At 49.9% G+C, this 25,751-nt stretch overlaps 2 protein-coding genes across 5 annotated transcripts in view; both read left to right on the forward strand.

Annotated features, from left to right (window-relative positions):
* Window positions 1-4,148: 4,148 nt before the first annotated feature.
* Window positions 4,149-25,003, forward strand: C5AR2 (complement C5a receptor 2). Of its 3 annotated transcripts, XM_079799796.1 has the most exons (4): window positions 4,149-4,394; window positions 4,646-4,829; window positions 11,932-12,972; window positions 24,869-25,003. In XM_079799796.1, exons 1-3 carry the CDS (start codon window positions 4,215-4,217, stop codon window positions 12,954-12,956), a joined length of 1,389 nt encoding a protein of 462 aa, XP_079655922.1. In that variant the 5' UTR covers window positions 4,149-4,214; the 3' UTR covers window positions 12,957-12,972; window positions 24,869-25,003. The 3 variants fall into 3 exon arrangements, with proteins under 3 accessions (XP_079655922.1, XP_079655921.1, XP_079655923.1); XM_079799795.1 differs by lacking the exon at window positions 24,869-25,003 and having other exon boundaries at window positions 11,932-13,261; XM_079799797.1 differs by lacking the exons at window positions 4,149-4,394; window positions 4,646-4,829; window positions 24,869-25,003 and adding an exon at window positions 8,701-8,824 and having other exon boundaries at window positions 11,932-13,261.
* The window catches only part of DHX34 (DExH-box helicase 34), a 32,771-nt gene continuing 29,265 nt past the window's right edge, over window positions 22,246-25,751 (forward strand). For both annotated transcript variants that reach the window (XM_079799793.1, XM_079799794.1), the window contains exon 1: window positions 22,246-22,308. The gene's annotated coding sequence lies outside the window, so the exon portion shown is untranslated. The remainder of the gene's footprint in view (window positions 22,309-25,751) is intronic.

Raw genomic sequence — 25,751 nt, forward strand, 5'->3', positions numbered from 1 at the left:
AAATTCGCCACTAGTGGCGGGTAGTGCATTCACAATGACGTGCAGCTGTCACCACTATCTAGTTCCAGAACATATTCCCCACCCCCTGAAGGCACCCCCCCCTCCCCCCCGCCCCATACCTATCAAGTCGTCAGTCCCGGGCCACCATCAGCCTGCTTTCTGTTGCTACAGATTTGTTGTGGGAATTCAGCCTGTTTTGACTGTCAGACGTGTCTGTTTCCTGGGGGTCAATTTCATGACTGCCTGGGTGTTCTCTCAGCCTAAGTTTCCCCCGTGTTGATGTGTAGAGACCCTGTCCTCGGCCCACAGCACGCCCGAGACATCAGGTAAGGCCCAGCTTCAGGGATCCCAGCATCTGAGAAACGGATGCCCCGAGACTCAGTGGCTGAGGAGTTGATTAAGATCCCGTGATCTGAGAAACGGTCTTGTAAACTTATCAGATCTAACCAAGTCTGAGCGGATCAAGTCCCCACAGTCCCCACCCTCAGCTCTTTCCTTTGAGAATCTATTTCTGACCAGAGAGGGTTCCCCCAGAAGAGGCCTTCAGAACGTGGGGGGAGGGGGCAGAGGGAGCGTCTGTCTTCACGGAGGATGGGGGTCTGGGGCCCGGCGCAGCCAAGACAGGGTCACCCCAACCCCAAGGGAGGCCTGGAGACGCCCCAGGTCACATGGCAACTGCCAGTCTCTTGTGTCGAAAACAACTTCCTCTAACAACAGGATCTTGTTCTCTAAACAGCCATGAAATAAATATACAAACATATGCCCTCCACGTCTGACGCATGTGGACGGAAAAGAAGCCACATAAACCCAACAAGCTCAGGGCAGGCCTGCGTGGCGGCCTAGACACTCGGAGGCGGAAGGTAACCACCTGGGATGGTCTGAACCACGTGACTGTTCCTAACTAAGAGCGAGTCCGAGTCCCGGCTGCTGGTCACGTCCAGGGCCCATGGGCTTCTTGACAAAGGTCGGTCTTTACCTTAAGTGAGCCCGTCTATTGTCTTTTTGCATCTAAGATAACATACCTTTGTGTGTATGTGTGTGTGTGTGTGTGTGTGTGTGTGTGTGTGTGTGTGTGTTAATCATCACCCGAGGATATTTTCCATTGATTTTTAGGGAGCGTGGAAGAGAGAGGGAAAGACGGGGAGAAACATCACATCGATATGAGAGAAACACATCGATTGGTTGCCTCCTGCACGCACCCAGACCAGGGTCCGGGGAGGAGCCTGCAACCGAGGTATGTGCCCCCGTGACTGGAGTCGAACCCTGGACCCTTTGGTCCACAGGCTGATGCTCTATCCACTGAGCCACACCGACTCGGGCTAAGATAACAGGCCTTTGAAATGTCAGAGAGATCTCCTTTTCCAAACCCCTCAGGGCGCACCCACCCACCAGGGCAGAGGCCCGAGAACCCCTCGGTAACCTGTGCCCTGAACACCATCTCCATGAGCTGTAGATGCCGATGATCAACTCCCCGGGGCCCACCAATGCTAAGAAGCACGTGTCTCCCCGTTTTACTTTTTACCCAATCCCAGCGCTTTCCCTTCTCTGCTTGCTCCCGCCCATTCCATCTACCACCAGTGGGTTTCATGTAACCCTCCTTACGCCTCCTCCGGGGATTGTAAGGCACAAACATAAGCTGCAAAGCTGCCACGCATGCTCCGGAGCATTCTTTCAGTTTGTTGAGATTTTGCTTCAAGGCCATTGTCATCATTTTGGCTCAAACTCATACAAATGCTCTACAGGTTTGGATGCTTCTTACAGCGGCACACCACACACACACACACACACACACACACACACACACACAAAACAACGCTGAGCAGCCCTGGCCGGGTGGCTCAGTTGGTTGGAGCATCATCTTGTGCACCAAAAGGTCACGGGTTCGACTCCCAGTCAGGGCACATAGCTAAGCTGTTGGCTCGATCTCTGGGAGGCAACTGATGGATGTTTCCCTCTCTTTCCCACTTCCTCTCTCTCTCTCTCTCTCTCTCTCTCTCTCTCAAATAAATAAATAAGCTGCGGAACAAACAGTTCCAAAGTTGGAGCGAGAGCCCTTTCCTCTTGCTAAACCTGCCTTCTTCAAATGTAAATTTTAAGAATTTATATTCTTCCTGTGGTTATTTTAACGAACACGTATGTAGCGTATTCTGTAAACCTGGCACCACTGTGTGTTTTAAATCTCTTCACCCACTTTTTAAAATTGTTTTTATATTTACAACATGACCCTTCTGATCACTTTTAAAAATTGATTTTAGACAGAGAGGAAGGGAGAGGGGGGGAGAGAGAGAGAAACATCAATGTGAGAGAGAAACATCGATCGGTTGCCTGCAGCCTGGCCATGGCCCTGACCGGGAATCAAACCTGAGACCTTCCGGTGTACCGGACAACGCTCCACCCAACTGAGCCATACGGGCCAGGGCACATTTTCCCCTCATTTAATGCTCGGAGCAAAATGTACACGTTACAGGTGAGGAAGTGGAGGTTCAGGGGGCTGAGGACCCCCGGTCATCCCCGGTGGACCTGGAATCAGACTCTCATCGTTCTGGCTCTGGGGTCCGTGTTCTCAGCCTCCGTGCTGTGCTGGGAGGGAACGGGAGAACCACTAAGGTCAACATCTTCCCATTTCAAAGTTGGACAACTGAGGCCCACAGAGGAGAGAGGGTCACTGGACGGGGACCAGGCCCTGGGCAGGTCTGCCTCGGGCTGGCCGGCGGTGTGTGGGTTCCTGACTTCGAGCGGGAAAGATTTCACAGCAGGAGTCCAGGTGGTTGTGAGAGTGCGTTCATTAAAGCTGGGACAGCGACACAGGAAGGGCTTCGGGTAGAAGGAGCTACAGGAGGTTCTAGGCGGGCTGCTGTCAGCTCACTGGGGAGTCAGAGACAAGGGGGCCTTGGAGACAGGATAGGGGGTGAGCTGCCGCTACCCACTGCTCCCCTGGTTGCAATCTCGTGGGGACCTGCAGAGTTCTTAGGAGGAAGTAAAAGTTCATGCCCGTGCTCTAGAGCGAGCCACTGCTGGCATCCTTTATCTAGAGGGTTTTATCTCCCTTCTGCAGGCAAGAATCTTAGGGGAGGGTTTTGGCAGAATATTCATCAGTTTTCCAGGTTGTTTTTTTAAAAAAATATATATTTATTGATTTCAGAGAGGAAGAGAGAGGGAGAGATAGAAACAACAATGATGAGAGAGAATCATCCATCAGCTGCCTCCTGCACACCCCCCCACTGGGGATCGAGCCAGCAAGCCTGGCCTGTGCCCCGCCCGGGAGTTGAACCATGACCTCCAGGTTCATAGGTCAACACTCAACCACTGAGCCACGCCGGCCGGGCTCCAGGTGTTTTTAATATGCTGAGGCATCCAAATGAGCGTGGAGTGGAGTTTGGGATTACTCTTTGGTCGACTTTGCCGTTTTAGTTTTATCCTGGGTCTGTCTGGCTCTGGTGGGGTTTTTATGGCTCCCCTGACTTCATCTGTCCTTGGGTTCGGCCGGCACCGGTGGCATTAACTGGGCCTCTGTTCTCTCTCTCCCCGACCAGGGGGACTAAGCTCTGTGTTCTCTGGTTGGGGAGGAGAGATATAAACCGTTTGCTCTCAAGAGTCCTTGGTGAGGGGAGCGAAGTCTCGCCATTCACCAGCTGGCTGCACTTCCTTCCAATGGTTTGGCCTGTGTAGCTGTCCTGTCTGGTTTCCCCATTCTTCGTGCCCAGGAGTTTTCCCAGCTTCTCGCTGTCCTGCCTCGGTCGGACTTGTCTGTGTTCTGTCTGCCGCTGGGGCAACAGGCTCTGTGGTCATCGCTGTGGTCTTTTTGTGGAGGACTCAGGCCTGAGCTGTCTCCCTCGGGACACGAGATGAAGGAGCAATACTGGCCAGTCCTCAGGCTCTGCCCGGCAGACCAGAGGGCTGGGCACACCCTTGGAGGCTGCGAGGGGGTGGCAGGCTGTGGGTGCTCGGGGAGGAAGGCCTCCCAGGGCCCTGTGGGGACAGCAAGACCCCTCCCCCCCCCCACCTCCAAGGTCACACCACATGCCGCAGGTCTGGCTTCCAGGAAGCTGGTGACACTGAGACTTTGGGTGGGGACCCGGCCAGCTCTCCACCCACCACACCATCCTGACCTCATCTGCTGCCCAGTAATTTGGGATGTGAGTCATGGGAAGAATACAGGACAAACACACCTCGGGAGGAGGAAAAGGCCCCTCCTGCTTCCCCCGGGGAGGGCGATGTGCGGGGGGCCGCGAGGTGGCAGTGCCCAGCAGCCGGACAAACAGGACCAACTTCCAGGGACCCACGAGGTGCCAGACGCTCGGGAGAGACCCCAGACTGCCAGGGTCCCGGCTGAGGGCCTGGATCCTGCTCCCAGGTGGCATTTGGCCAAATCGGGGGCCCTCTTGCAAGAGACGGTAAGGATGGAGGGGAGAGGGATGGAGGAGGGTGATGAGGTGGGGGCGGGGTGGTGGTGGGGGGAGGGTTCATAATCTTGGCCCAGGAGTCTCCTTCTTTTCAGAATCTGGGCATCAGACCCGGAATGTGAGGAATGGGCTCTTAATCACCATCACATTGGAATCCACATCAGAACCCCAGGCTCTTGGACTGCGCGGGGCAGCCCGACAGGGAGGCTGCCCCAAAGATCCAAATATATCACCACCCTCAGGTGTCCAGGAAGCTCTCGAACCTGCACCTTCCCGGAAATCCACCAGATGGTCACGTGGCCCAGGAACGAGCTCCTGCACCCGGCGATTCCACTTCTTACGCCAGGCCCTTGGATTCCTTTTGCCGCGTAACCTCCGCACGGAGAGGCGTGCAGCGCGGGGTGTCTCCAGGAGCCGAGCTCTCAGGTAACTGGCACCCAGGGGCTCAGTCCCAGCGTCCCCGGGGCCCCACCACTGTCACTCCTCCCCTCCACCCCCCATGGGATCCTCTGGCCTGGGCTTAACTTTCTGTGATGGGGTCATCCAGTAGATTCTCCTGGGTGCCCGGCTCTCTCTCCGCACATGGAACCCACCCAGTTCAGGCTCTGCTCCTAGGACCTTCCGCGGCCTGACCGGCGCGTGGTGTGTTTCTCCACCCTCCCGTGGGGGGTATTTGCACGTGTTCCCTTCTCCGGCTGCTGCGAACATGCCCTGCGTGTCTTTTGGTTCCATCCCTTCAGTCTCCATTGTGCCCCACGGTTTCCCCCAGCAGCGGTTCCAGACAGACTGGATGACGCGCGCGCGCGCACGGGTGACCCTGTCGCTTCTCTGTGCCTCAGTTTCCCTCTTTATTATTATTATCATTATTTTTCTTAAAAAATATATTTTAAAAATATATTCTTATTTATTTCAGAGAGGAAGGGAGAGGGAGAGACAGAAACATCAATGATGAGGGAGAATCATGGATCGGCTGCTTCCTGTACGCCCCCTATTGGGGATGGAGCACGCAACTCGGGCACGTGCCCTGCACTGGAATGGAACCTGGGACCCTTCAGTCCGCAGGCTGATGATGCTCTATCCACTGAGCCAAACCAGCTAGGGCTTAAAAAGTATTTTTATTGAGTTCAAAGAGGAAGGGAGGGGAAGAGGGAGGTAGAAACATCAGTGACGAGAGAGAATCATTGATCCGCTGCCTTCTGCATGCCCCACACTGGGGGGGTCGGGCCTACAAACCGGGCATCGACCTTGGAGTCTATTCCTGACTGGGAATCCAACCGTGACCTCCTGGTTCACAGGTTGATATTCAAACACTGAGCCACGCCGGCCGGGCCCTCTTTATTATTGTATCCGTTAAATATTAATAAGCACACGCTGTGTGCCTGATGCTGTTCGGGATGCCAGACACGGCAGGGAAGAGCGGACACTCCGGGAAATGGGGATAATGATAATAACCCTGATATTCTGGGAAATGGAGATAATAATAACTTATTTCAGAGGGTTATGCCTCATCTATTATTTGAGTTATTATAAAATTACTAGAGGCCCAGTGCATGAAATTCATGCACGGGTGTGGGGGGGGGTTCCCTCAGCCCAGCCTGCATCCTCTCCAATCTGGGACCCCTCGGGGGATGTTTGACTGCCTGTTTAGGCCTGATCCCTAAACTGGCAATCGGACATCCCTCTCACAATCCTGGACCATTGGCTCCTGACCACTCACCTGCCTGCTGGCCTGGTTGCCCCTAACTGCCCCCCCCTGGTGGCCTGGTCGCCCTTAACTGCCCCCTGCTGCCAGCCAGGTCGCTCCTAACTGCCCCCCACTGCTGGCCTGGTTGCCCCCAACTGCACCCCCCCACCCCCCCGCCAGCCTGGTCACCCCTCACTGCCACCCCTGCTGGCCTGGTCACCCTCAACTGCCCCCCTCTGCCGGCCTGGTCACCCCACGCAGCCTGCTGTTCAGTCGTTTGGTTGTCCCTCACTAACCCCCCTGCTGGGCTTGTCGCTCCACGCAGCCTGCTGTTCGGTTATCCATCGGTTGTTTCGATCGTGAAGGCCCCTGGCTTTTTATATGTTAGGATTATGGTAATTATGTTTTATGTGTAGATAGAGACATACAAATAGACTGTATTATATAAGATAATAATGCTGCTCGTGGATTATCATTAAATGTCCTTTAGCACGAGGCTGGCTAGGAAGCGTGGCACGCCCAGACAGTGGTCTGACTCTGAAGCCATTATGGAGGCAGGAGGGTATGTGTGTGCAGATAGGGAAACAGACCAAAGGCACATGAAGTGGACAAGATTAAGCGATGACACAGTGGCTGTTGAATGTTCCCATTTCTGTTTAATACATTAAAAGGGAAATAACATACACAGACTGACTGAGTTGCTTACCCACAGAGAACTTTCCGGATTTTAATCGGTAAGAGCGGGGGAGGGTAGGGGGGTCTCAGGGACGGGGAGAGGGTGGGCCTAGATGGCAGGTAGCGGTGCCTGCCACGCGCACACGTCGAAGGCCACCGAGGACCAGGTGCTGCGCTCAGCTCTTCACGCCCATTAACTTGGTGAATTCCCACAACACCCGCTAGGTGAGGCAGTTGAGGCACAGAGAGGTTAAGTGACGTGCCCAAGGCCACACAGCTCGTGAGAGTTTAAGTTTTTAATTAAAAAAAAATAAAATCCTCACCCAAGGATATGTTTCCATTGATTTTTAGAGAGAGAGAAGGGGAGGGAAAGAGAGAAACATCCATGTGAGAGAGAAACATCGATCGGTTGCCTCCCGTATATGCCCAGAAGAGGGATCGAACCCCAAACCTAAGGATGTGCCCTCACCGGGAATCGAGGTTACAACCTTTTGGGGCACAGGATGCTGCTCCAACCAACTAAGCCACCCAGCCAGGGAGAGTTTAAAAAAATTTTTTTTAAGAACTTTAAAAAATATATATATTTTTATTGATTTCAGAGAGGAAGGGAGAGGGAAAGAGAGATGGAAGCATCAATGATAAGAGAGGATCATTGATTGGCCACCTCCTGCACGCCCCCTATTGGGGATCGAGCCCGCAACCTGGGCATGTGCCCTTGATGGGAATCGAACCAGGGACCCTTCAGTCCACAAGCCGACGCTCTATCCACTGAGCCAAATGGGCTAGGGCTTTACTTTTTAATTAATTAATTGATTGATTGATTTTTAAAGAGAGGAAGGGTCCTGGCCAGTGTTGCTAAATGGTTAGAACGCCAGCCCTTGCAATGAAGGGTCTTGGTTTCAATGCCAGGTCACAAGCATGTATCTGGGTTGTGGGTTGGATCCCCGGCCCCAGTCTGGGCATGTGCTCTCTCATATCGATGTCTCTCTCTCTCTCTCTCTCTCTCTCTCTCTCTCTCTCTCCCCCACCTTGCCTCCCTTCCACTCTCTCCAAAAATCAATGGGAAAAATATCCTCAGGTGAGGATGAACATAAGAGAGAGAGAGAGAGAGAGAGAGAGAGAGAGAGAGAGAGAGAGAAACATTGCTTTGTTGTTCCACTTACTTTTTAAAAAAATATATATTTTTTTATTGATTTCAGAGAGGAAGGGAGAGGGAGAGAGAGAAACATCAATGATGAGAGAGAATCACTGATCGGCTGCCTCCTGCACGCCCCCCACTGGGGATCTGCAACCCGGGCATGTGCCCTTGACTGGAATCGAACCCGGGACCTTTCAATCTGCCGGCCGACGCTCTATCCACTGAGCCAAACCAGCCAGGGCTGTCCCACCTATTTATGCATTCATTGGTTGTTTCTTATCTGTGCCCGGACTGGGAATCAAACCCGCAACCTTGGTGTATCGGGATGACGCTCTGACCACCTGACCCGGCCAGGGCTCCGAGGGTTGGAGTTTTTAAAGCTCACACAGGGTCACTCTAGTGTTGAAAATAACATGGGAATAGAGTGCCCTACTTCAAACACACACGCACTTCAGAGTGCTTGGCCTCTCAGCGGCTGCTTAGCTTCTCCTTCACTTTTGCAGGAGGGAGGGGACCAGGGGGCGCGCCCCAACTTCCCCTCCGCCTTTCCTGTTTTGTCAGCCCTGGCAGGAGCTCTGGGCAGCACCAGCTGGCCAGCCCCGCGTCAGCAGAGAGCCTCAGAGTCAGGCCCCCCTGACGGCTCCCCCAGCTCCCCCAGCTCTCGCTCTGTGCCACATGCTTCCCACACAGTAACTCCCCAAGGCCTCCCCAAACCGGTGAGGCAGGTTCACCTGGGTGCCTCTCACTTCTCAGACAAACTGAGTCACAGATCCTGGCTCTGCTCTCGGCCACTGGCTGTCCTGCCTTCTAGCTCTCCCGAATCTAAGGTTTTGGGATGATAATATTCCAGGGCCCGGAGTACCATTGTGGGGCTAACACAGTTTGAAACTCAACTCTGTTTCTTGCTTAGCTGAGCGATCTTAGGTAAGTGACTTAACTTCTCTATGCCTCGGTTTCCTCATCTGCAGAATGGGTATAACGGTGGCATTAAAACCGGAGGGTTGTTATAAGGATTAAACAATAGGATGTGTAACGGTGCTTGGAGCAATGCCCAGCACGTAACACAAAGTGCGCAGTAGATAACGGCTTCTGAGAATCCTATTAATAATCATACCAACAACAATAATTATTATTGCTGTGATAGGCCATGTCGCTTCTCTGCTCAGTACCCGCCCATCTCACATGGAATAAAAGATAAGGTCCGAAACGCCCCGCGTGGCCCCTGATATCTCTCTGTTCTGACTTCCCCTTAATCTCCTCATCTACCACGCGGGCCACCCTGATGTTCCTTGAACGTGGCCATCACGTTCCTATCTCAGGGCCTCCACACCAGCTGTTTCCTCTGCCTCGAAGTCTCCCCTAAACCCCCACACAGCGCCCTCTCTCACCTCCTTTATGGCTTCGCTCAGACGTCACCTTCTCAGGGAAGCTCTCCCTGACCACTCATTCAAAATCACAACATAGGGAATTAAAAATTCCCTGTGTGGTTTTTTTCTCTCTCTCGCCATAGCGTTTGTCACGTTCGGAAATACTTAGTATTTTGCCTTTTTTTTTTTTTTTCCTGTCTGACTCCTCCCACTAGAGTGGCAGACCCAAGGGAAAAGGGGTTTTTGTCTGTCTGTCCCTTGCTGTGCGTCCAGTGATGGCAATGGAGAAGGTACTCAGGAGTTGTATTGATTGATTGAATGAATGAATGAATGAATGAGTTGTAGAGAATTCAACATTGTTTCCCTGCTTACCTAACACTATCATTACTTTTTTATTTTATTTTATTTTTCAATGTTTTTATTAAGGTATTATATGTGTACATATCTTACCATTGCTATCATTACTTTTTGACATTGCTCTGGTGGGATTCTAGAAATATCCGTTTCTCGACATGGCTGCCGGTTACCCAGGTGTGCTCAGGTTGGGAAACCCAGCGAGTGTCCCTGTGTGAGGTGTGCCTTTGCTGTCTGCATATTTTACTAGGATCTCATTTATGTTAAAAAATAAAAATAAAAAAGGGCGGGGGGGTGGCGCTGGCTGGGTGGCTCAGTTGGTTGGAGCATCCTCCCGTACACCGAAAGGTTGCAGGTTTGATTCCCAGTCAGGGCACATACCTAGGTTTTGCGTTCGATCCCTGGTCGGGGCACGTGTGGAAGGCAATTGATCGATGTTTCTCTCTCTCTCTCTCTCTCTCTCTCTCTCTCTCTCTCTCTCTTCCACACTCTCTAAAAATCAATGGAAATAATATCCTCAGGTGAAGATTAACAAAAACAAACAAACAGATGGGGAAATTGCTCCAGAGGTACATTTCCATTGCACAAGATTTGAAAATACAGATGAAGAGGAACCCAGTCAAATACTTTTGCTCTGAATACATATTAACCTTTCCCTCTCAATTGGTTCCCTCTCAGATTCCAGTATTTTAAATCCCAGAATTCCATGTTGCTGATCGGCGAGTGTTCTAACATGTTAATGCGCTAGAACTTAATTGTCCAATAAGGTAGCCACTAGCCAGGTGTAGCCATTTACATGAATTTAAATGAAGTAAAATTTTACTTTCTCAGTCACCATGGCCCTATTTCTTTTTAAATATGTTTTTATTGATTTGAGAACGGAAAAGAGAGGGAGAGGGAGAGAGAGAAGAATTATCGATCGGCTGCCCCTGCAGGCTCCCGACTGGGATTGAGCCCACAACCCAGGCATGTGCCCTGAATGGGAATTGAACTGGTGACCTTTCGGTGCTCAGGACGATGCTCAGCCAACTGAGCCACGTTGGTCAGGGCCCCATCTCCAGTGCTCAGTGGCCCCCTGTGCTGGCGGCTACCACACTGGACAGCACAGACACGGAACATTTCCGCCAACATCGAGAGTTCCACAGGACAGCGCAGCCCCACAGTTCCGAGTAACAACTGGCTAGGGTTCCAGAAGTGTCGTATTTCAGAATTCCAAGACCTTTTTTTTGTTTGTTTGTTTTTTGTTAAATATATTTTATTGATTTTTTACAGAGAGGAAGGGAGAGGGATAGAGCTAGAAACATCGATGAGAGAAACATCAACTAGCTGCCTCCTGCACACCCCCTACTGAGGATGTGCCCGCAACCAATGTACATGCCCTTGACCGGAATCGAACCTGGGACCCTTCAGTCCGCAGGCCGACGCTCTATCCACTGAGCCAAACCGGTTTCGGCTTTTTTTTTTTTTTAAATATATTTTTACTGGTTTCAGAGTGGCAGGGAGAAAAAGAGATAGAAACATCAATGATGAGAGGGAATCATTGATCGGCTGCCTCCTGCACATCCCTTACTAGGGAACGAGCCTGCAACTCAGGCATGTGCCCTGGACCAGAATCCAACCAGGACCCTTCAGTCCCCAGGCTGATGCTCTATCCACTGAGCTAAACCGGCTAGGGCAGAATTCCAAGATTTTTTTTTTATCATGATCGTGTTCTAGCATTGTAATATTCCCGAGTTCCGAGATGCTCCTAAGCAGGGAGTCTAACACTGTCTTGTTTTAGAATACCAGAATGCTCACCGGCCAGTGCTCGGACCTTGCATTCTACAATTCCAGGATTCTGACGGGCTGGGGTTCTAGGTTGGCATATTCTAGAATTCCAAATGCTAACGAGCTAGTCCACCCGTATGCAGACACACCGGCTTCCCAGCATTGTCGTATCCTAGTTTCTTTTCTTTTTAACTCCTTATCCAGGGAATATTTTTCCACTGATTTTTAGGGAGAGTGGAAGAGAGAGGGAAAGACAGAGAGAAACATCGATGTGAGAGAAACACATCAATGGGTTGCCCCCTGCACGTGCCCTGACCAGGACCTGGGCCGGGAAGGAGCCTCCAACCCGGGTATGTGTCCTTGACCGGAATTGAACCTGGGACCCTTCGGTCCACAGGCCAGTGCTCTGTCCACTGAGCCACACCAGCTAGGGCTCATATCCTAGTTCCTAAGATCCTGATGGGCCGGGTTCCCACACCCGAGGATTCCCAGGGCGGGAGAGTGTCCGTGACTGAGGTTTCGTGGCTTGTGTCTCCCGCCCAGGTGTCTGGATGGAGAACGCTTCTCTCGGCGACGAGTACGGCCACTACGACGAGGAGGTCCCGGACTTCCCCGTGGACTGCGCCGACGGCACCTGCATGGCCATCGGGCCCCTCCGCGTGGCCCCGCTCCTGCTGTACGCGGTGGTCTTCCTGGTCGGGGTGCCGGGCAACGCCATGGTGGCCTGGGTGAGCCGGAAAGAGGCCCAGCGCAGGGCCGGGGCCACCTGGTTCCTCCATCTGGCCGCGGCCGACCTGCTCTGCTGCCTGGCCCTCCCGATCCTGTCGGTGCCCATCGCGCGGGGCGGCGAGTGGCCCTATGGGGCCGTGGGCTGTCGGGCCCTGCCCTCGGTCATCCTGCTGTCCATGTTCACCAGCGTGCTGCTCCTGGCTGCTCTCAGCGCGGACCTCTGCCTCCTGGCCCTCAGGCCGGCCTGCTGGGCGCCGGATCGGCGGGCGTGCAGGGTGCAGGTGGCCTGCGGGGCGGCCTGGACCCTGGCCTTGCTGCTGACCCTGCCCTCGGCCATCTACCACCGCCTGCACCGGGAGCACTACCCGGCCCGGCTGGAGTGCGTGGTGGACTACGGCGGCTCGGCGGTGGCTGAGAACACAGTGGCCGCCACCCGGTTTATGTTTGGCTTCCTGGGGCCGCTGGTGGTCGTGGCCAGCTGCCACGGTGCCATCCTGTGCCGCGCGGCCCCACGCCGCTGGCCGCTGGGCACGGCCGTGGTGGTGGGCTTTTTTGTCTGCTGGACCCCCTACCACGTTCTGGGGCTGGTGCTCGCCGTGGCTGCCCCGCACTCCAGGCTGCTGGCCCGGGCCCTGCGGGCGGAGCCCCTGGTCGTGGGCCTCGCCCTGGCTCACAGCTGCCTCAATCCCGTGCTCTTCTTGTATTTCGGGCGGGCCCAACTCCGCCGGTCACTGCCCGCCACGTGTCGCTGGGCCCTGCAGGGGCCCCAGAGCAAGGATGAAAGTGCCGTCAGCAAGAAATCCACCAGCCATGACCTGGTCTCGGAGATGGCGGTATAGGCTGGAGGGGAAACCGGTGTGCATCCTCCCATCCCATTTCACGAAACTGGCTTCAGGCATAGGGAGATTCAGGGGCTCAATGCTATCGTCATTTATCCCTCAACAAATGTTTCTTTAAAAAAAAAAGAGAGAGATATCTTGCCCTAACTGGTTTGGCTCAGTGAATAGAGCATTGGCCTGCGGACTCAAGGGTCCCAGGTTCGATTTCAGTCAAGGGCATGTACCTTGGTTGCAGGCAAAACCCCAGTAGGGGATGTGCAGGAGGCAACTGGTCAATGTTTCTCTCTCATCAGTGTTTCTAACTATCCCTCTCCCTTCCTTCCTCTCTGTAAAAAATCAATAAAAATATATTTTAAAAATATTTAAAGATTTTAAAATTGATTTTTAGAGGAAGAGAGAGAGAGAAAGAGAAACATCGATGTGAGAGTGAATCATGGACCGGCTGCCTCCTGCACATCCCCTACTAGGGATTGAGCCCACAACCTGGCATGTGCCCTGACTGGGAATTGAACCAACAACCTCTTGGTGCATGGGATGACCCCCAACCAACTGAGCCACACCGGTCAGGGTTGTTCAGATCTTTTAAATCACACAGTAGTGGCATCTGTGTGTAGAGTCATTGCTCCAGGATAGCACTTTACCCACACTTTTCCTTTCAGGTAATTCTTACAACAACCAAGGAAGGTGAGGGAGATGCTTCATTTTATAAGCTGAGACCCAGGGAGGGGAGGTCATTTGCCCAAGGTCACACTGCAAGGAAATGACAGAGCTGAGATCTGATCCCTTGTTGACTTGACTCCAGTGCCCATGCTCTTCTTAATCAGCGAAATTCTCCTTCAACACCTTGTTCAAATGACACTTTCTCCAGCAAGCCCTCTCGGATTCATCCTCTTCCCAGCGAGGAAGTAGTGTGCTTCTCTTTTCCAAGTTTCCGGAACACAAATCCCCAGCTAAACTGTAAATTCCCCAAGGGTGACATCTGGGCCACTTGAATCTCCTTTTTTAAAAATAATTTTTTTATTTTTCAATTGCAGTTGACATACATTACTATATTAGTTTCAGATGTACACCCCAGTGAGACATTGTATAACTTACTAAGTAATCATCCCAATATACCTTGTGCCCATATGACTCCATACCTAGTCGTTAGAATATGACTGTATGCCCTATGCTGTACTTCACATCCGCATGACTATTCTGTAACCGTCAATTTATACTTCCTTTAAAATTTTTTTTTTATTGTTTAAAGTATTATATGTCTCTTTTTCCCCCTCAATTTGTACTTCTTAATCCCTTCACCTTTTTCCACCCATCTCCCCGACCCCCCTCCTATCTGGCAACCATCAAAATGTTTTCTGTACCTATGAATGTTTCTGTTCTGCTTGTTCATTTATTTTGGTTTTTTTTTTTAGACTCAATTTTGTTAGATATGTATTTATTGGCATTTTATTGTTCATATGTTTAATTTATTTTTCTTCTTCTTAAAGAAGACCCTTTAACATTTCATGTAATACTGGTTTGGCGGTGATGAATTCCTTTAGCTTTTTCTTGTCTGGAAAGTTCTTTATATGTCCTTCCATTCTAAATGATAGCTTTGTTAGGAAGAGTAATCTTGATTGTAGGTCCTTGTTTTTCATTAATTTGAATATATATTTTTTTGCCAGTCCCGTCTGGCCTGCAAAGGTCCTGTTGAGAAATCAGCTGACAGTCTTATTTTAAGGAAACTCCCTTGCTGCTTTTAAGATTCTTTTGTTCTTTTTAATCTCTTACATTTTAATTATAATGTGACTTGGTATGAGCCTCTTTGGGTTCCTCTTTTGGGACTCTGCACTTCTGGGACTTGTATGTCTATTTTCCTGACCATGTTAGGGAAGTTTTCTGTCATTTTTTCAAATAGGCTTTCAATTTCTGGCTCTCTCTCTCTTCTCCTCCTGGCCCCCTATGATGTGAATGTTACCACACTTGAATTTGTCCCAGAGGCTCCTTACATTATTTTTGTGTTTTGTTTTGTTTTTATTCTTTTTTCTTTTTGCTGTCCCGATTGGGTGTTTTTTGCTTCCTTGTATCCCAAATCCCTGATTTGATTCTTGGTGTCATCAACTCTACTATTGATTCCTCATAAATTATTCTTCATTTTAGTAAGCCCATCCTTCATTTCTGATTGTTGTTTTTTTTTTTTTATGGTTTCCATGTCCTTTTTTATGGTGTTGAGATTCCATTGAGTTCATTGAGCATCCTTATAACCAGTGTTTTTAACTCTGCATCTAGTAGATTGCTTGTCTCCATTTTGTTTAGCTCTTTTTCTGGAGTTTTGGTTTGTTCTTTCATTTGGGACACGTTTCCTTGTCTCCTTATTTCGTCAGGCTCCTTGTTTCTATGTATTAGGTAGAGCTGCTATGTCTCCTGGGCTTGGTAGAGTGGTCTAATGTAGTAGGTGTCCTATAAGGTCCAGTGACATGACCTCCCTCTTCACCTGAACTGGGGACTCCAGGTCTGCCACTGTGCCCTCCCCCCTCCTGTGTGGACTGTGTACACCCTCCTGTTGCAGTTGAGCCTTGATTGTTGTTGGCATGCCAATGGGAGGGATTTACCCCCAGATTAATCAGCTGCAAGGATTGGCTATGACCAGACCAACGTAGAGGATCAGCTAGCTGTGCAGGGGCCCATCCCATGGAGTAGGACTTACTTCAGCAGGACTCTGGTGCTCACTGAGTCCACCTCGTGAGTGTGGAGGTGGTCAGGTGGTTTCTTAAGGTGGTCTGAAGCTGTCCACTGGGTGCGATGGCTCTGGGGCCTCCTGGAGGTGCAGGCCAAGGTCTGTTGCCCCCTATGTTCTGCCAGGGACCTTCTAGCATGAGCTACAAAGCAATCTGCAGATAGCTGCTGCTTATGCTTGGCCTGGAGGTGCTCAGGAGAGGCCAGGCTGTGAACCAAGGCCAATTGTTGCCAGAGCCAGGCCTGGGGCCACTTAGTGAAAGGTATAGGGCACACCAAGGCCAGATGCTGCTTATTTATCCTATGGAAAAGCCACTGGAAACAGCATGGATGGGCCCACACATTGGCTTGGGCAGGGTCTCAGGTAGTCAACAGGGGTGGGGGTGGGGGAACAGCATTAGCCAGGTTGATGGAGACTCAGATATGGTGTCTGCCTGCCAGCTCTGTAGAGAAAGGACTCAGCAAAGGAACAATGACCTCTGCCAGCACTTCTGTCTGGAGAAAGCCCTCGCCCTGATGTCATGCAATTCAGTTCCTCCCCGTGTGTCCCTGGTGCCCTTTGAGCTGCTGCCCCAGTGTTGGAGCTCAGAGAGAGCGAGTCCAAGTAAGTCGGAATGTGGGCACCTTAAAGAGGAACTGCCTGGGGCTCTGGCAGCCCTCCATCTCACTCATCCACAGTCCCCGCTGGTTTTTACAGCCAGAGTTATGAGAACTTCTCTTCCTGGCACTGGAACCCTGGCCTGGGGGGGGGGGATGTGGTTGGTGGGTGGGTGGGGAATGGGGGGCAGGACCCTTCGCTCTGTAGGGGGACTGTTACCGGAAAACCCCAGGTTGGGCTTGGGCTGCCTGTTGCTGTGTTCAATAATGAAGGCAGGGTTGAATCATATAAAGTGTTTATTGAGAAGGTCAGCCAACCAAGAAGACGGGGTGCTTACAAGCATTCATTCCTGTCTTACAGCGAGGTGGGTGCAGGGGGCAGGATTGTAAAGGGGAAGGGGCGAGGGTGAAACTGGGAATGGAATGCAGCTACGTGCAGCCTTGGAGGTCCGCAGATGGTCAGCTATTATCTTTAGTCATCGGGCGACGAGATGATGTTGATGAGATGATGTTTTGACTCCGGGTGGGTCGGTCTGACCCTGCTTATTGGTTCTGCTTGCTGGATTCACAGCTGAGTCACCTCCTCAATCGCTTCGCCCAGGCCTTGAAAAGAAAACTTAAGAAAAACGTAACCCCCTCTTCCCATATAAGAAAATTAACTCCCTATTCACATAAGTATGTGTGTTCTAAGATTTAAAATAATATGATTATTTTTCAGATTAATTCAGATGCTCCATCTATCAGAGTATAAGTCCCCCTATCAGGACCTCCTGCTTTTTAAAAAAAAAATATTTTTTATTGATTTCAGAGAGAGAGGGAGAGGGAGAGAGAGATAGAAACATCAATGATGAGAGATAATCATTGATCTGCTGCCTCCTGCACGATCCCTAGTGGGGATTGAGCCCGCAACCTAGGTATGTGCCCTTGACTGGAACCGAACCCGGGACCCTTCAGTCCACAGGCTGATGCTCTATCCACAGGGCTCCATCTGCTTTTTATCTGCTACATGTGGATGTGGGAGCAGCCCACATCTCCGTTCTGTATCACATCTCTGTCCCTCCTACGAGTCTTGAGATGCATTCTTCTAGATATCCTTAGTTGTAGGACTTCCATTCAGCTAGATTTCAGGTGGTTCTGAATGATAGTTGTTCTGTAGGTTAGTTGTAATTAAAAAAAAATTTTTTTTATCCACTTCAGAGAGGAAGGGAGAGGGAGAGAGAGATAGAAACATCAATGATGAGAGAGAAGCATTGATCAGCTGCCTCCAGCACGTCCCATACTGGGGATTGAGCCCACAATCCGGGCATGTGCCCTGACTGGGAATTGAACTGTGACCTCCTGGCTGATAGGTTGACGCTCCACCACGGAGCCACACTGGCCGGGCTGGTTGTAATTTTGATGTGGTGATGGGAAAATGTGGGGACCACATTTACCTACACTGCCATTTTGACTGGATGGGCCACATTAATTTCCATCTCTCCTCCACCCATCCCAGGCCTTAAAAAGAGCCAAACCTCTCTATTTGTTTCTTCCAACTAGATTGTGAGCCCCCTGATGGTGGGGATCTCTAACTTGCTATCTTTTCTTTCTTTTTTTTTTTTTCTTTATCTAATACAGGGACACGCAGTAGGTCCTCAACAATACCTATTTTACTCTTTGGTATTTTGTTCAGAAGTCTCATACATAACTTACTAAGACTAAGCCTGCCTTGTAGGGTGACTTATGTCCTGGGATAATTTATATAACTTCATGAAAAGCGTGTGCGTGTGTGTGTGGGGGATCCCGTTGTGAATCCATTGGGGTCAGGTGCCGTTTAGGAGAGTTCTTCTTTGACGTATTTTATATAAGGTCTTCGTGTTTTTTGAAATTTATTTTCACTTCTGATTGCATCCGCCTTCCTTTCTGCTAAGGAGAATCGGTTTTATGCAAGTTTTCAAACATTTCTGTGCAACTTTACATAGCAGTCCCCTGATCATGAAAAATAATCTTTCTTTTCTTTTTCTTTGCAAATTGTAGGAGAACCTTTATTTAGGAAGTTACAGAGGTGGGAGAAGTGAGGCAGCTGGGCTGCTCAGGCAACAAGTTACAGGAGCAAAAACTGGCCCCTGGGGCTTCGGGGGGAGAGAGAGGCCGAGGGAACTGCCTGGGGGAGGGGACAGCGCTGCTTCTCAGAGGGAAAGCACCAAAAATCATCTTTCTTTATTTTTGTGGTTTTTTTTTTTTTGGTAACTTCTCCTTTTTTGTTCTTAAGTTTGCTCTTTTGTTTTTATTTATTTATTTTACCAGGAATGTATTGATTTCTTTAAGTTTCTAAAGAACCAGGTATTAATGGTTTTTCTAAGAATTAGTTTCAAGTTTGTTACTCAATCATCGTCTTGGTAGTTTGTGACTTTCTTCTCGATTTCCCATTTGTTATTTACTTCCTCCAAAAAAGTCTGTAGTTCTCTTTTGCAAATCTTAAGCAGAGTGTTGAGTCAATTTCTTTTCTTTTTTTAAAAAAATACATTTTTATTGATTTCAGAGAGGACGGAAGAGGGAGAGAGAGAAACATCCATGATGAGAAAGAATCATTGATCTCATTGATCAGCTGCCTCCTGCAAGTCCCCCACTGGGGATCGAGCCCACAACCCGGGCATGTGCTCTTGACCGGAATCGAACCTGGGACCTTTCAGTCCGCAGGCCGACGCTCTATCCACTGAGCCAAACCGGCTAGGGCTAGTCAATTTCTTTTCCTTCTTTGGAAATGATGTGCGACCTCTCTATATTCATTCTATTTCCCAAAGGTTTAGACAATTCAGTTTTTGATCATTATATCTGTCAAAGGTTCAGAAAAAAACAGAAGTGAAACCAATGACCCACGGAAGTAGTCACTAATAAACGCTTATTGTACACACATCAGAAGACAGTTTGCAAGGGAGCACTCATGCCAAAACATGGAAGGAGGCTTAGATACTAGTAAATATTGTTATAAGGCAGCTTATATAGTGAAAAGCAATGACTATTTCTTTTTCACAGCGATTGTTCATAGTATTAGAATTGCCTTCAATAATAGGGAATTGGTCAGTGGTTACCTCATACTTCCCTTGGAAAATAGTTCAAGTTTTGCTCACGATTTCCGGATGCATAAGCAAGCAATGATCCAGGTCATGTTAGTCTTGCAAAATAAGCTCAATTCAGCTTTGTTTGTATGACAAAACCAGTTATTCTGCTCAGGGAATTTTCAGCCTTAGTCTCTGTCTGCCTGCTTGTTTGTTTTAATCCTCACCCAAGGATATGTGTATTCTTTTAATTGATTTTTTATTTTATTTATTTTTTAAATATATTTTTATTGATTTCAGAGAGGAAGGGAGAGGGAGAGATAGAAACATCAATGATGAGTGAGAATCATCGATCAGTTGCCTCCTGTATGCCCCCTACTGAGGATCGAGCCCGCAACCTGGGCAAGTGCCCTTGACCGGAATGGAACCTGGGACCTTTCAGTCTGAAGACCGACGCTCTATCCACTGAGCCAAACTGGCTAGGGCTTAATTGATTTTTTTAAAAAGTACGTTTTTATTGACTTAAGAGAGAGAGGGAGAAAGAGGGAATCATCAATAGGTTGCCTTCTACACGCCCCCTACTGGGGATCGAGCCTGCAATCAGGGCATGTGCCTTGACAGGGAATTGAACAGGCAAACTTTTGGTTCACAGAACGACACTCAATCAACTGAGCCACACCTGCTAGGTCTTTTTTATAATTTTTATATTTTATTTAAAAAATTTTTGTTTTAACTTTTATTGATTTCAGAGAGGAAGGGAGAGAGAGATAGAAACATCAATGATAAGAGAGAATCATTGATCGGCTGCCTCCTGCACGCCCCCTACTGGGGATCGAGCCCTTAACCCAGGCATGTGCCCTTGGCCAGAATCAAACCCAGGACCCTTCAGTTTGCAGGCTGACACTCTAATGCACTGAGCCAAACCGGCTAGGGCCCTGGAGGTCTTTTTAAACTGATTTCTAGAGAGAGGAAGGGAGGGAGAGAGAGAGAAAAACATTGATGTGAGAGGGAAACACTGATTGGTTGCCTCACATACATGCCCTGACTGGGGATCAAACCCAAAACCTTTTGGTGTACAAGATGACGCTCCAACCAACTGAACCACCCAGCCAGGGCTATTTGTTTTTCATTTTAATGTGTCCAGCTTCCCATGTGACACCCCAAATCAATGTCCATAAATAACTTAAACCTAATATGATAAAAATAGAACTCAACTCTCCCGCATCTTCCCCATCTCAGTTGATGGCAACTCAATTTTTCCAGGTGCTCAGGCCAAAACCTTTGGGGTCATCCTTGATGCCTCTCTCTTCGCTCACATTCCATGGCCAATCTGCCAGCCAATCCCTCCACGCTCTACCTTAAAGTATCTTCAGAATCCAACCACTTCTCATGACCTTTTCTGCCGTCACCCTTGTCCAGCCATCACAATCTCTTACCTAATCCAGCAGCCACCACCTGGTCCCCTTTTCTCATCTTTGTTCCCTATAGTCTGTTCCCAACACAGGAGCCAGAGGGATCTGATAAAATCTAAGTCAGAGCGCGTCTCATGTTCCTCCTCTGCTCAAATTTCTCCCAGGACTTTCATCTCACACATATTGGAAGCCAAAGTCCTGGCCATGGTGTATGATCTATCCTCCTCTCCCCACCTCATTCCCTACTATCCCCTCACCTTCACTCTAGCCACACAGGCCTGCTTATTGGTCCTTGAACCCAGCACATCTGTTGCTAATTTAGTTTTTGCATTTGTTGTTTCCTCTACCCATAATGCTCTCCTGTAGGGGCTCCCATTGTTTACCCACCTCACTTTCTTCAGCTCTCTGCTCAAATGCTGCTTTCTAGATATCTCTGACCATGACACTTAGAATAGCATCGCTCCTCACCCCTTTCCTGCTTTGTTTTGCTCCCTATAGAAGTTAGTACTGCCTGACGGTCTATTTACTTGATCTCTGTCTGTCTCCCCAGTTTCCTTCACCACGCATCCTCAGTGCCTAGATCTGACTCCAGAACTAAAGGCTGTCCCTCTGAACAGCAGTATTACCCTATAACAAAAATCTAACATTTAGTGAGCACATATATGTATAGTAGTGAAAAAACAGTTTTTGTACCTCATGTATAGCCTTCCATTTACAGGGTGTGGCAAAAGTAGACTTACAGTTGTGAGTATGCAAAACAGAGTTTATTCTTGTATCATTATTTATTAACTAGAGGCCCGTTGCACGAAATTCGTGCAAGGGGCTCTGTCCTCACAGCCCCAGCTGCCTCAGCCAGCCCTCGAAACCCCGGTTTCATCTGAAAGGTCGTCTGGAGGGTTGTTCTGCTGTTCGGTCTAATTAGCATATTAGCTCTTTATTATATAGGATTATGATATTCTTTTCCATAGGAACAACTGTAAACCTACTTTTGTCCCACTCTGTATTTTCCCCAACCATCTTGAAAAGTAGGTGATTATCCTCGTGTTACAAATAGGGAAACTGAGGCTCTGTCTGGCAATGGCCGGCACCTGTAGGATTAAAAAGGACTCACTTTTCTGACCTCATTTAGTTATTCGTTCAACTAACACCAACCAGCTAATCCCTGTGGTGGACGCTGGAAAACATAGGACCCCCAAGGCAGAAATGGCCCCTGCCTTCAGGGAGCTGGGGAGTTGAGTTGGACTATTAGTGAATTGATAGGTGAATTATACATAATAGAATCATGCATTAATAATTATTAGTTATAATGAATAAATCTCGGGGTGTTTTAATTGCGTGGGGACTCCGGCTACCTCCCTGGTTGGGTTGAAATCCCAGCCTTCCAGCGATCCAGGAGGCGGGTCTCAGAGCGAGTCTCCACTGCAGTGCTTCCACTGGCCCCTAGAGGGCGCAGCGCCACCCGCTCGAAGGGAGGCGGGGCGGGAGCGCGCGCAGGCGCAGAGGGGGTTGGCGTGCGCAGGCGCAGGACCAGTTTCGGGCGCGTGAGGGGCGCTGAGACCGGAAGTTGAAGTTTTCGCGGCGGTGGTTGAGGTGAGGGGGCGGGGCGGCGGCGCGGGGCGGTGGTGGTGGCGGCGGCGCCGGGTCGCCGGGAGTTTGGGAGCGAACTGAGGGGTCAGGGAGGTCCCGAGATGAGGAAATGTAATGGAGGAGGCCGAGGGACCGGGAGAAGCGGATGGAGATGGAGCCTGAGCGTCCCCGAGAGAACCTGGGAGACTGGGAGGCCCGAGAGGCACGGAAAGCTGGGAGAAACGGAGAGACCGAGAGACGGGGAGGTTGAGGGAGGAGGGAAGCCGAAAACTAGGGAGAGGGAGGGCAGGAGCTGATGGGCTCCGCCGAGACTCGGAGAGAAATGGGATCGCAACGGGAACCCGGGAGGTGGCGGGAAAGGTCAAGGTGGAAACAGAAAGAGACCGAAGAGGAGGACAATTTCCGTGGAGGAACGAGAGACTCCATCGTGGAGAGAGGCCAATAGATATAGAAAGACGGGGGCGGTGAAATAGGGAGAACCTGACAAAAGTTGACAGGAGCGGGATTGAGGGAGAGAAAGGCAGGGATGAGAATGGAGCGAGATGGATGGGAAATGGGAGAGAAAGGCAGGCACATGGAGTAATCCTGGGTTCGGAGAAATGAGAGATGAAGAGACAGTAAAATAGTGATAATAGCACCTTTTTAAGGTGGTGAGGAAAGTTGTGTGTGTGTGTGTGTGTATGCATATTAATATCTAGGGGGCCCCCAAAAATGTATACACTCACTTTGAATAATAATCAAGGCAGTGTTTATTAAAATACGTTTCATTTTCAAGATTGAGCCGTCAGCTGTTGAAGTGTGTTTACATTTTTGGGGGACTCCCTGTATATGAGTGACTTAGAATCGTACCTGGTACATGAGTAAGCCCTCAGTAAATGTTAGCTGTTACTACATGGTCAGTTGTGAGACAGAATTTTAGATGGAGAAATGGAGAGAGATGAAGAGACAGTCGTGATGGAGGAAGAGAGTGATGGAGAGTGAGGACTGGAGAAGAGGCAAGAATAGTCCAAAAAAGATTCACACGGAATGAGAAAGTCAAATGGAATACTGAAGAGGAATAGAGAGGTTGTCAAATGGAGAAAGAAACAAGGAGACTCCAAAATGGAAACGGTGGGAGAGAATCAGATGAATGAAGTGGGATAAGGGACTAGAGACTAAGAAAGGGAAGAAAGATTCGTGTGGTGAGCAAGATGGACTGGAAAAGACCCCGAGACCTGGGGATGGAGTACCAGGGAGGAGAGAAACAGGGAAGCAAAGAAAACCTCTGAAAGCAAAAACACCCGCATGTGGCCCGCGGGCCGGGCCGTAGTTTGAGGACGCCTGTTTTATTGTCAAAGGCTCCGAACCCTTTTATGATCATAAACCCCTTTAAGAATGAGTGATGAATTTCCCTCCAGTGAATCGCACACACAAGGGTATGTTCTTTATTAGCTAGGCCTTTTGTACTGAGTCAGAAACCCAGCTATAAGCAAAAAGTTTCTTTTAAAAAAACCTTTATTGTTGAAAGTATTACGTATGCCCCCCCTCCTCCCCCCTCCCCCACCATTGACCTCTTCTAGCCCACCCCACCGCCCTGAAGACTTCCTTGCATAGCTCCAAAGTGAGGGTTGGAGGAAACTAAGCCTCAAGCGCTAAATGAGGGTGCCAGGCTTCTCCCCAGCTCCTTTCACTTCTCTCCTTGTGGTAGCTGAATTGCATGCCTGTGGGTGCCTCATTGCACCCCCATGCAGGCTTTTCTAGGATAAATATCAAGGAAAGGCGTATGTTCAAGAGCGATTACAAACCTCCCCGTTTATATCATCCTTGCCTAGCACAGTAGATAAAATGGCCAGCTTTTCAACTGGCCAGTGTGGCTATATAGTTAAAGCGTCAGCCCGCACAGGGAAGTGCTGTGAGTCTGATTCCTGGTCAAGGGCACGCACCTGGGTTGCAGTTTCGATCCTGGCCCCAGCTGGGGCATGAGCAGGAAGCTACTGATTGATATGTCTTTCCCACATCAATGTTTCTCTCTCCCACTCCCTCCCTTCTTCCCTCATTCCCTCCCTCCCTCCCACTCTCCAAAAAAAATCAGTGGAAAAAATATCCTCCAGTGAGGATTAACAAAAAAAAAAAAGAGAGAGAAAGAGAGAGCTTTTCTTTCCTAGTAACAGATCATAAATTCCAGAGAAAGACTCTGATTGGCCCTCCTTGGGTCATGTATCCACCTCTCAAACCTATCACTAGTTAAAGGGGTGCAGGGTACCGTGATTGGCCAGGCCTTTGTCAATTGCCCGACCAATATGAGTTCTCTGACTTAAAGGCCATCAGAACCAGGTGGAACCCAGGAAGGCAGCTCTCCAAAGGCAGGTGTGTACTGTTAATCAGAAAAGGAAGGAAGGGCTGTGCCAGGCAAGCAAAAACAATCCTATATAATAAAAGCCTAGGTCAGTGATAGCGAACCTCTGACACGCGTGTCAGTGCCATTTCTGATGACACGCGGCCGCTGAGGCGGCTGCATGCCGAGGATGAAACATTTATGTTATTTAAACTATAAACATCGCGAAATAATGTTTTTTCCTCAAAGGGACACACTACCCGAGTTATGCGAAGTTTGAAACACCGAGCTCAAAAGGTTGCCCATCACTGGCCTAGGTGGTGCGATGCCCTTGGGTGACATCATTACAAGATGGCTGCCACAAGATGGCCGGCAGAGGAGGGCAGTTGGAGACGATCAGGCTGGTAGGGGAGCAGTTAGGGGGCGATAAGGCTGGCAGGGGAGTGGTTAGGGGGCAATCAGGCTGGCAGGCAGAAGTGGTTAGGGGCAATCAGGCAGGTAGGCAGGCGAGCGGTTAGGAGCCAGCAGTCCTGGATTGTGAGAGGGATGTCCGACTGCTGATCCCATAGGGATCAGGCCTAAACCGACAGTTGGACATCCCCCAAGGGGGTCCCAGATTGGAGAGGGTGCAGGCCAGGCTGAGGGACACCCCTCCTGTGCAGGAATTTCGTGCACTGGTCCTCTAGTCTATATATATAAAAGCCTAAGCGGCCATTACAACCAAACAACCAGAACCACCAGTGGCTGTGATGCGCACTGACCAACAGGGGGCAGACGCTCAACACAGGAGCTGCCCCCTGAGGGGTCCCAGTTTGCCAGAGAGCGCAGGCCAGGCTGAGAACATCCCCCTACTCCCCCCCTTGCTCCCCCGCCCCCACCCCGCTCTCCTGCACCAGGCCTCTAGTACACATATAAAGCAACAGTTGCAAAACTGTGCACTTAATTTCAAAGGCCTCCCGGGTGTCAAGCTCAGTAGACCAAAGGTTAGGAACCCTTGCCTTAGTCTTCATTGTATCACACCTCTCGTGGCTTTATCACAACCCCTGGATTGTGATAAATCACTGGATTGTCCGAGTTTGGTGACACGTCTGTCTCTTGCATGTGACCATGTGGGGCCCAGGGTGGTCTTACT

The sequence above is a fragment of the Cnephaeus nilssonii genome (genome assembly GCF_951640355.1).
Source record: "Cnephaeus nilssonii genome assembly, chromosome: 20".
NCBI classification, from domain to species: domain Eukaryota; kingdom Metazoa; phylum Chordata; class Mammalia; order Chiroptera; family Vespertilionidae; genus Cnephaeus; species Cnephaeus nilssonii.